General features: G+C 35.2%; 1 protein-coding gene across 1 annotated transcript in view; it reads left to right on the forward strand.

Annotated features, from left to right (window-relative positions):
• The first annotated feature begins 3,693 nt into the window (after positions 1-3,693).
• Positions 3,694-12,103, forward strand: part of LOC109583633 (uncharacterized) — a 20,494-nt gene continuing 12,084 nt past the window's right edge. The window contains exon 1 of the mRNA XM_019999059.1: positions 3,694-3,731. Coding sequence (XP_019854618.1) covers positions 3,694-3,731 — 38 coding nt within the window. The remainder of the gene's footprint in view (positions 3,732-12,103) is intronic.

Genomic DNA, 12,103 nt, shown 5'->3' on the forward strand with positions numbered 1-12,103 from the left:
TGCCTTAGAAGGTTTTGCAAACCTTCTATGAACTGCAGTGTTAATAAGTATCTTTAGTATAGACACAATCCCTCCAAAGCTTTCTAGAGAACAGCTGCACTTATGCCACTGATAATAAGCATGTGTAATTAATGAAATTGATTTTTTGGCTAATAAAATTCCTAAAAATCATATCAATGAACATCATACAATGTGCATTGCATATACCATATGGCAGGAGCCCAGTTTCCAGATAAACCCGTAACATTGCCCCAAGCAACTGATAATATCCATCATCAGGCTTGTCATGTGATACTTCACCAATCGCAATGACATTGAAATTTATATCTATGACTATAATACCTGGAACACCTACATGACACAACAAATAATATAAAACAGTACACAACAGTCACACACAATATAAAAGTAGTAAGAGGCATGTATGCATGCAATTTTTACTGTAAAATGTATAATCTTCATTTTCTTTGAACCTGCACCAGTCATGCCTTGGATCTCTAGTTACGCACATATATGTGAATATCATAATGAACATAATTAATTATCTGGAGTATGTAATAGAGCAATATTTTGCCAAGACCGTTCTTATCTTGTGGTAGCTCAGAAATATTACACAAATGCGATACTGTGATTGAAAACCATCAAGGGTTTTGTTTCATCATTCTTCTAATGTCAATACCATCCAGGCCTAGGGTTTGATTTGAAATAAAATTTAGTTTAGAACATTGAAACAGGTAGCATACCTTGTCTACAAGCATTTTCCCATAACAAACCCATTATTGAACGATAATCTGCTGAAATTGGTTTATCCAAGGATTGGTATATATTTTAACGGCAAACATGGAGTCCTGTGTGACAGGGAATGGCAAGTGTCACATTAACACCACGAATCATGTTGTAATCCCTTTTGATTGTTTTCCAAAGATTTAAGTTTAGAAAATTCAAACTAGACCATGTTAGATTCAGAGGGTGTACAGCCACGAAAAGGATTTGTCTAAAATTAATGAACAAGAAGCACTCTACGTAATAATCATTCATCTATTTACCAATTGCATCCAGTAATTTAATCAATTATTGGTAATGCAAAATAACATTCTAATTTTTAAAGAATTAATAATGAGGCTTGATAGATTTAAAGGGAGCTTTGGAGATAAGGAAACTTTGTCTGTCTCCTAAATTCTCATATAATTATTTACCTTAGCTTTTGGTGTCTCACATTTTGCCTATTTATAGTCAATATTTTATGCGATTAACATTTCTTAAAGCAGTTTAGACTATTTTGCAGCTGATTGTTTAAGGGTAACAAGACCCAAAAAATTTTATTGCTGCAATGAATAGACCCAATGCGAAAGATAAGTAATTAAATTAAAAGATACCATTTACATAAAAATTTTTTAACCTAAAACATTTCAATCCTAAAACATCTACATTGGGAAAGGAGCTTCTCGCACTGCAAACTTTGTATTTTCTAGCCTAGTGGGCTCTGGTGAGCCTACTACTTAAATTTTCACTGTTAGCACAACAGTCACTACTACTGGTTAGACCATCATCACTCTTGTGAGGCACAAATGGTCAGCAGATTCAGTATCTGAATAAAGACAAGTTGGTACTAAGTATACAAATAGAATTTTAAGTATATTCATTGCGATACCGTAATTTTGAAGTCATAGTTCACTAAGAGTAGCAGGAGAGCAAGTAATATATTTGCTTCTGTATCTTCTAGTGGCACTTATTAAAGTCCATTAGCCCATTGCAAACACTGAATGATGGTCAGTAAGCAGTAGCATTATTGCTTTCACAAATCAATACATCAGTTTTTGGTGAATTAGCTCTTATTGCAATTGCTCCTCAGAATTAGGAAGCCAAAATGACGGCAGGAAAATTTTACTTTATTTACTGTATCAGTATCATGATGAATATACTTAACACTTTATGAATATACTTTGCACCAACAGGTTCATAGACTCAGGCTCTTTAGAGGACATGGTTCCCTATGTTCATCATCACGTGACCACAGCAACTACTGGGAAGTAGTTTCAAAGAAATGGCTGACAGGAAACAAATTGCAACATTTCAGCCAATATTTTTAATGGAAATAGTATTAATGTACATTATTTTTTCCCATTATTTTCTCTATTGATTGCAGCAATAGAATTTTTTTGTATTAACCTTTAAATTCAAGGTTGGATACAAGTTGTTGCGTGACTTATGACAATTATATGTAGCATGCAGATAGTACACCTACCATAAAGCTACAAAAACAATTTGTTAAAACAACCAATAAATGGACGCCAAGATAGTTTTTTAACAATACCTTTTAACTTACAAAACAAAAAAATCAAGTTTTAAGCCATTTTAGTTTAATAAATCATTCATAATTTCAGTTACTGTAAATCGTCAAATAAAAGCCGGGCACAAATAAACGCAGGCTTAGCAATAAAATGGGACTATAATTATGCAAATGTAGCCTACAAATATCATAGATGCCTTGTAGATGATTGGTTAAGCATACTGGAATTGCTTGCATGAAGTCCTGGATTAAAATCCCACTGTGCACTTCTTCAAAGGTCCTAATGCCATTGTAAGAAATAGATGCCAGGGCTTTTGTTTGATGATTTACGGTACTATTAGCACTTATAGTTAGTTTAGACAAGTAAATATGCATTTACTTAGTTCAATTAAGTGTGGTGAAAGGCATCATACTAGTATCTGTTGCAAAAGCAGCAAACCACCCAAGGCAAAATTGAATCCTGGAGCTACACCATTTAACAGCAGTACTCCTTCAGCTACATTATATTGTGGTTATCAGCAGAGTTCAGTGCTACTACAGACTGCTATAGGGACAGTCAAAAGTATTTGTGGAGCTGGGCAGGGTCTCTGCATGCATAACATAAGACTTAGGCAGTCAGAAGTCCTATATAACACAACAGTTAGCTGAAACATTGAGGCTAAAGCCCTCAGGAACTAGGCCTGTTACTACAGTTACTTTTGGGTCAAGTCAAGCACATCACCACAATTGCTATGCTGTAAAGGTAAGGATTGTTGCTTTAGATGGCTCAGTGATTGAATTTAAAATGTTGTTTCCATTTATATGTGAACCTATTCACAGGCCTTTCACAAAAGAATTTTTTGCTTCATATCCTCACTTAATAAAGCTCAAGTTAGCTGACACATTGGAACAGGTACACTTTGAACCGGATATGCTAATTGGATCTAATTTTTATTGGAATATAATGAATGGGGAAGTGTTCAGAGGGAAAGAGGGACCAGTAGCAGTGAATACAAGGATTGGCTATGTATTATCTGGACCCATTACATGGGATGGTCAGACAGATCACAGTTCAACACTGCTCACTCCCACCCTCAAAGTAGGTATTGAAACAGAAACCAAGAAACAGGATAGGACATTGCAAAGGTTTTGGGAGTTAGAACCCATTGGTATTTTAGACAGAGATGACCAAGTGTTTGATCGATTTGCTGAACACGTTACATTTAATGGAGACAGATATATTAGACAGAGAAGACTCTTCTTTCATAACTCAATACACAAAGACTATTAGGCCCAAAGCATAACACCAATATATATATAGGATGCATGATCATTTTGACTACGTACATGCACATGTACATGTATGAACTACATGAATAAATCTGATATCCTCCCCTCTATTCGTCTGTCAGTGCATAAAGGACATGGCAGGGTTGAAGGAAGAACAATTTCGACTCAACAGGTTAGAATTAAAAATGAAATCAAAAGCCATACAGGCATTATAATCAGTATAGAACACAATAATGTATGCAACTAAACTAGATTTATCTTAAAAGTAATAAATAAAAAATGAATTACATATACGTACATGTACATGAACGTACATTTAATGACTTTGGAATCAAGGAGTGACAAAAAATTGGCTTTCTGTCCTGTCTTTGCCTCTGTCAGGACATTTCGCCCCTGTATCATCATAAAATCTAAAAATGAAAAGGTAAATTGACACTATAGGCATAAGGTATATTTTCCTTTTTTATAATACAATAACACACTGTTCCTCCTATACAATATGGGCAAAACAGGTACCCCATGATATTTTCTCTCTCACTTTCTCAGTCTCTCACTCACAGCCATGGCAAGTAACAAGTACAAGCACTGTTATACACTATCCTAGCTTCCTATTGATACTGCATAATCAAAACAACTTACCCCATGATACTCTCCCTTTCTCACTCAGTGTCTCCCACACTCCCTAATCACTGCTCATTATCATAAACTGTGTCCCTGGCAAAATCTGTCATAGTAAGCTACGCGTAGAACTACACAAAACTATTTAATGCTTTATTAGACTTTCTCTCACACCTACCTAATAACTATTCTCGTGTGGCTAAAAGGGGTTTTGTGTGGCTACACAAGACAACCTCATAATTCTTGTTGGCCAACATTCTTGGTATGTTCTTCCATATCTGTGTCATTGTAAGTCCTTCACTTATAGTCCTTGGAGTAAAGAAGATAATAATGAAATAATAGAACAAAGCCCATCTTTAAATAATATGTAGGAAATTGTTCCCATCGTCTTAGCATAAACATCATACCTTGTGAGATTACACAAGGCTCTCTTCTCCCGAAGTAGCGGCTAAACATCAGGGACTCAATGGCAGTTTGTATGCAACAAATAGAGCCTAACAAATATATGCTAACTGTTTAAAAGTCAAGAAAAACCTAGAGAAAAGCCAAAGCTTTCTTCACTAGTTCATCACTTAGGGCCGCGTGTCACCATTACTGTGTGTGAGTGTGTGTGAGGGTGGAGCTGGAGCATGGCTTTATTGAGCCACACCTTCATTGCCTTCATTGCTGCAGGGTTGCTGCAATTGCTGCAGAAACATTGCTGCAGCCTTCATTGCTGCATGGTTGGGCATAGTTGGGCAATGCCCGACGAAAAATTTTGACCAGAAATAAGAATTTAAGTTATGACAACATTTTTGTCATGAAAAATTACCATGGCTAGCAAGAGACGGTCTCTTCTGCTTTCCTTTGTCAACAAGCCTTCCAAGAGGACCAGACGGTCTTTTCTGGCTTTCCTTTGTCAACAAGCCTTCCAGGAGGACCAAGACTAGCACATTACATGTTGAATAGAGCTTTACAGAAAAAATAGGGCGCCTTCTAGGCGTATTTTATGGTACATCCTAATGTATGCGTGCGTTGAGTACATGCCCAAAATACGCGCGGAAAAGTGGGCATGGCCAAAATTGGAGGCTTCGCGCGCTCTTTTTCTTCCACCACCGCTCTGCTAATCCTGCCGCCGCCTATGCTGCCTCAGAACCTCCAATGAAATTCACTCTCACTTTCATGCAATTATTCTAACCAAGTCAACTTGTGAAATTGCTTTGCTTGCTCATACATGTAGATCATACAGCACAATGTGTAGCTAGGCTTAGGCTCGCCCTTTTAATGTTTTACATTTTTTTAGTACAAGTAAATAAACAAACATTAAAAAAAGAGAAAATAGTAGGATTGAATTGGGAAAAAGTAAGGAAACAAGAGGGTACTTGCAATGTGGTGTGGTAAGAAATCCAACACCACTGCATGAAGGCTGTTACCCAAAAGCATTACAATTTATCCTCACAGCCAACTATATGATAGCTGCACTGTATGAAGCCTTCATCTTTGATGCAGTGGTGTAGGATTTCTCACCTTACCAGTTTGCAAGTACCCCATATTTATTCAATCCTACTATTTTCCCATTTTTAATGTTTTTTATTTACTTGTTTCCAATCTTTTTTCTTAACGTGATAAATTACAGACTGTTATGATTGTGTGGTTAGGTTAATTATATTCATACTGATCATGTGCGCATAAATTAAAATGGCGTCAAACCACAAACACATGCGGTGTCTGCAGCTGGATTTTGTCTTTCATTTTGCTCCCTGCCTTTGCTTCTGTTTAAAACTACCTTTGTCGTCCTTGACCTAAGCACAAAAGAATGATGTAAAAGCCAACTTGAGCGGTTCACTGGATTAAAAGATTATCTGGTGCATAGAAGATGAAAGAAGGAAAGAAGTCTGAAGAATATTGCAGAAATTTGAATTTGGGCATGTACTCCAGAAATGCTCCCGCTACAATACAGTCCACTTAAATGGTACCAGATGAATCACTCTGTGAAGGAGAGCTCATGTAAACCATTTATAAGGCTGGACAACGTAAGATAAAAGAGTTGTGTTTCAAAATCATAAAATTGCCACCATCTTGAAAAATTAATCTCAACCCTACTAATAGGCTACCGCCTATATAATAATCATTTTAAAAACAGTTGGAAAAGGGACAGAATGACAGACAACCAAATACTTGCCTATATGGCGGGTCGGTCCAATCTAGGATATGATGGACAGTTCTAAGGTTGAGCTAGACGTGTACTCTAATATCTATGAGCAGAGCTGGACCCTACAGCTAGCTCCACATTACAATTGTACGCATGCGCTGAAAAAGACAGAGTGAAAGTTGACTGTCTGCCATTGTCCTCTCAATCCCTGAAATCCCTTTCAATCTCGTACTTGGTTTGCTATAAATGGATTCCATTACACTAGAAGCATCACAGAAGGGGCCTGACCAGACTGCTGCTCTTCTAGATAGCAGAGGAGTTGAGGCAGAACAGGCAGACCCGGGGATTGTGATTAAATTTGCCCCTAAAGCAATCATTCCCCGATTACTATCCCTTACTGCCATATTGAACATTTCAGACATAGTTCAGGGGATAAATGAGGATGACTCTTTCAGGATTTTCGTAGGGTGGTTGAACGGGTTAGTTTCAAAGCATGCTGGACCAGCAGCGGCTGTACGAACCCTTGACAATAAGGCAGTTTCAGGACTATATCGCAGCCACACAAGCACTCTCTAATTGAAGCTGAACTTTCAATGTTAGTTGGGCTCTCTGCTGAAATTATATCTAATGATGTCCAAACTCACTCTGCTGGTCTTTACTTTGCTGTTGAGTGTTCAGGAACAGGAAAATGCAATATTGTCCACAAGAATTTGGGACCTTTCTTGTCTTATTAAAATTGTACAACAATTGTTCACTCCTCCTTCTCTAAAAGTCCCCTTTCTTCCTTCCTCCTTTTACAAATTGACATAATGTGATATATTAATGAAGTATGAGGAACCTTTCTTGTGTTTTTAAAATATTAATGAATAATGTGGAACCTTTCCTGTCTTATTGAAACATTCATAAATTTTGTGGATCCTTTCTTGTCTTATTAGTTCCTTATCTGTCGTACTACAATTGTTTCAACACAATCACTTCTCTTCCTCTAAAAGTCTCCTTTCTTCCTTCCTCCTTTTACAAATTGACATAATGTGATACATTAATGAAGTATGTGGAACCTGGTAGTATTAAAATATTAATGAAAAATGTGGAACCTTTCTTGTCCTATTAAAATATTAATGAATTATGTGAACCTTTCTTGTCTTATTGAATATTAACAAATTATATATCTGGAATACTTTTGAAATTGATAATTAATGAATTATGTGCAATGCTTCTGAAATTGATAAATTTTATTGTTAATGTTAAAGTACCTAGTCCTCGCATACACAAAGCTTGGCGAGGCCAATAATTAAAAGTAACTTAAAAATTTCGTAAAATAGAAAAAGTAGGGTTGTCAAAAAATGAAAGAAACAAGGGGTTCAGTTCAATGATATAATTTTTAGTTCAAATAATAATACGTTAATTTATCACCCGATTCGGAAACATTTTGAATCAAGAGTAATGGAAAAAAAAGAAAAGTTTTTCTAGCACTCAATCAGTGTAATTTCAAACATAAAACTTAATGACATGCCTGTCACTGCACCCAAGGTCCCAAGCAACATGGCTAAATCCTGTCCATGATCTGTACTATCCTATAAAGCGTCGAATCCGTCGATACAGCCACTATTGAGCTCATCATATAAGTAAGTTGAGGTCCTACAGTAGCTTGAGTGTTGCAGGGTTTCATGGAACAATTGCACTCACTGTTTCCAATAGATTTCAGTTGCATGCATGATGCCTGCTTGACACCATGTACAGATAGTCTCACGTGCACATTTTACTTTATGGTCAATACACCATTACACGTAAAGCATACAGGGGTGTGCCACGGTATTTTTATTTTGCTGCTGTTTTAGTAACTGTGTAGTTAATCATTTCATGTATATACGCCAGATGTAGAATGGAGTCTTTGCCTATAGCACTCATACTCTTTCTAGCTCATACTGAATCCTAATGTACAACAATTTTTTGTAAATAAATTGCAAAGTGATGTATTAGCATGCCGTGTCTTTGTTGTGTGGCAGGCATGAGGATAGTGGTCAAATGCCTTACAGTGTATATCACTATATCATGTATGCAAGTGTAACACTGATGCCACCTATAAGCAATATTTACTGTTATACCATTACTGCTACCATACAAGCCATTCCCATCTATTTGTGTGTTACCTAATTAAGCAAAAAAATTTAAAAATTCAAAACCCTTCTTAGCGTTATGTTTATTCGTCATACATATGATTGTTGTAATTGCTGTCACATCTGTGCTAAAACCTTCACTACAGCACAAAGTTAGTGCATTTACTGTTATCCTTTCTGTTCCAAACTGATTGCAATTAATGTTTAATTACACACATTTGTCTTCTTCCTTGAGACACAGGTCTTGAATCCACTTACTGTTAAACTCTCTGTATACGAAGTCTAAAATTTCATTGTTCCATGCAAAGCTAAAATGTTGTCATGAGTAGCCATAAGTAGGAATACAGGAGTAAAAAGGAATAATTAGGAACGATAAACTGCAACTACGATAAACTGCAACTATATCATTGTCTAGGTACAGTTGCGACCAGTGTAGTGACCGAGAAGGAGAGTTAAAGAGAGGTCTCGCGGAATTTAAAATGCGAACTTATCAATTAGTTAACAAACTTCTGAAAACTGAAAAATGTACACACTTAATTACGCACAAATGAATTGCGTCATAATATATCACAGACATATAACATTACATAACTTTAGGAAGGAAGTGTAATTAACAATGCATACATTATAACCTAAACATCGGAAATAAAAAATGAGTATAGAAATAATAATTAGGAGAAATGATAATAATAATACAATACCTGCCAAGTGAAAATAATTATAGATAAGCACACATTATTAGGTATAACATTATACTATACAATAATACATTTATTAAATGTGTAAATACTTTCAAAATCAGCATAAATCAAAAGATAATTGAATTACAATACAGTATATAAATTACTTTTGGTGCATTGTGTAAATAAACCTTTATCTGAGAAAATATTAATGTCTTTATCAACTATTATGACTGATGAACTGTTACTCTTTGCTGCACCTCTACTCAATCCTCTTGTACCAACTTGTGATATAATAAAACGAATTTTCACAACTCCCCATCATTAAACAATAGTTATGGGGTACCTTCAGTAATAAAAACCTTTTTTTGTTGTATGGCTCCATCCTCCTATTATAAAAATAATACAATGACCATACAATTCCCTATCCTCACACCACAATACGTATAAAGGTTTTGTAGAAAGGGAAATAATTACTTTTTTAAACACTTCAGCCCTCTGGATGTGCATTCTCACAGGGCTGGAATGTTATGTTATGATGAGGAAATGATTGAACGTAAACAATGCCGCATATCGTTCCACTATAAGTGTGATGATTTTGTTAGTTTTGATTACTAAATCGATTCTTGATCACATAAGTTTTGGATTTCCAGAATTTTTACTTTCTATAAAATAACAGAATTTTGCTTTTTTTGCAATTTCTGGAAAGAGAAAAGGTGAAGCTCTTTTTGCACTAAGTGAGTCATTTGTTGCTGTATAACAGGACTGCAGCATTGAGCCTAACAAAAAATTAACAGTTTTGGCTCTAAATAATCTTTTTTCACCACGTACTTCGAAGATTCTCACTGGATGAGAAAAGAAGCTGCTGGTATGATCTATAATCACAATAACCTATCTGAGCTCAATCTTTTTGCAGCTTCTACCTTTGTAAAAAAGCGGCCAATAATTCATGGTGGCCAAACATCGGTGGCTTACTCTAGTATCTGTTACTTGGGGAGAGACCACGCCCACTGCTATCTTCGAATCTGTGATCCATGCTTAGATGGTAAGACTAAGAGTAAAAATAGTGAAAGTAAAGTGATAGTAAAGTTAAAGTTAGAGATAGTAAATGTAACAATGTTTGTATATAATGTAGTTGGCATTAGTTTTAATTGTATTGGTTGTATAATTAATGCCAATAAGGTGTGCTCCTAAGAATGTATAAAGGGTTTGAGTTTGAAATATTCACTGCAAAGATAAGCATGTTTTTATGTATTTTGAAACATCTTTCAGTTTTAATTACGTGTCCTTACATTCACTTAATTATGTAGTTACTTGCTTTGAGTTATGGAAGGTTCCATGTATTTATGTGGACTTCAAACATAGTCATGTTTATGTATCTTTACATCTCCTTAATTTTACTTAGAGGTCTCATGATTTGAACTGCACTCTCCTGCATTCACAAGGTTAACAATCAAAATTAAATGTTTTACCTGCTGTTTCCTTGGTGATGTATAAAAATAGATAAAAGTATATCAATATAGTAACATAAATGTTTCTATTTTTTGTAGTGACTTTAGTATTTTGTGAAAGACTGGATATCCTTTTAAAATACATCCTGACAGCCTTTAAAATTATATTTATGGAAAAATATGTAACTAATTGTAAAATCATTTTAAAATCACTTGTAATTGCTAATGAGTTTTCTAACTAGTGTTATAGAGGCTACGGATACTAGTTACTTCTTCCCTCTACCTCTACCTCGCCATAGTTTGCTTTTCTTTGCATTAAAGAATTCTTTCATGACCTTTTCTTGCTCCTTTTCTTCAACTCTGACCTTCCTCTTTATTTCTTACTCTACATCTTTCTTTCTTAATTATTATTCTATCATCAAACTTGTAATTTCCTAGTCTTTCCTGTGTCTGAAAAACCTGATTTCTTTCACTAGATCATGTTTGAGTGATTCGTCTTCCTTATCTACTATTTTGATACACTGTCTTCTGCATATCATCTTTGGGTCATTTGTTTTTCTTTATTAAAATTCTATTGAATCTACTTTCCCTACACATCATCTTTCATGGAATCTCTTTCCTTTTTTGAAACTACAATAGTCTTTTCCACAATACCACTTTCACCATTAAGTCAAACTGTTCATTTCTTTTTCTTACAATGTGATACCACTGAGAGTGGACACTATCTTTTATACAAGCTGCAACTGGTGCCACCATGCTTTCTACATATCAACATCCAACTCCACCAACTGCATGCACCTTAGTTTATCACAAAAACATGTTAATGTATTCATAACTGTAAGAGAAAAAACAAAATGAAACGAGTTACTGTCATAACATTTCGGTTATATAATCCATGCAACTTCATCAAATCTTTGTTATGAATAATATAATGTGTTGATCGGCGTTAAGCAGCTTGTCTTCCATTGTTGTAAAATGAATTGACTTACGCTACTTTAAATAATACATGCTTTAGCGTTATACTTCCCATTATTTCCATCTTCAATGACAATAGTGGCATCATTGACTATAACTTTACACTTGTCGAGCTTCATGGTACTTTCAGATATCGCAGAAAGAGGACCACTGGTACAAACAATGCAAGACTTTGATGTAGATAAATTTTTAGAAGCAAGGATGTCCTCAGAAACTTCCAAATATCATCACATTTGTTAAAAACACATTTCCTCCATGTATAACGACATTTTTGTTCTTCTAAACTTTAAATAGTAGCGTCTTGTAGTTTTTAACAATAACGAAGTTCCACTTTCCCAATATGAATCTCACACAATACCAGCCAACTTGATGAACTTAAATCTGCACAAACCCACTCTTGTTCCTCACCATCCTTCCATCATTTGTATTGATATTTACGGCTATATCCATCTGCATTATTTTGACTTTCAATGTGGCTCATTGATTAACTACCATATTATTGATCTGCTCAATACTCATTTGCGCTAAATGGTTCAGACTCTCATCAACAATATGCTCTTTGTTGAACACGG

This window comes from Amphimedon queenslandica, unplaced genomic scaffold, assembly GCF_000090795.2.
Source record: "Amphimedon queenslandica unplaced genomic scaffold, v1.1 AMPQUscaffold_13517, whole genome shotgun sequence".
NCBI classification, from domain to species: domain Eukaryota; kingdom Metazoa; phylum Porifera; class Demospongiae; order Haplosclerida; family Niphatidae; genus Amphimedon; species Amphimedon queenslandica.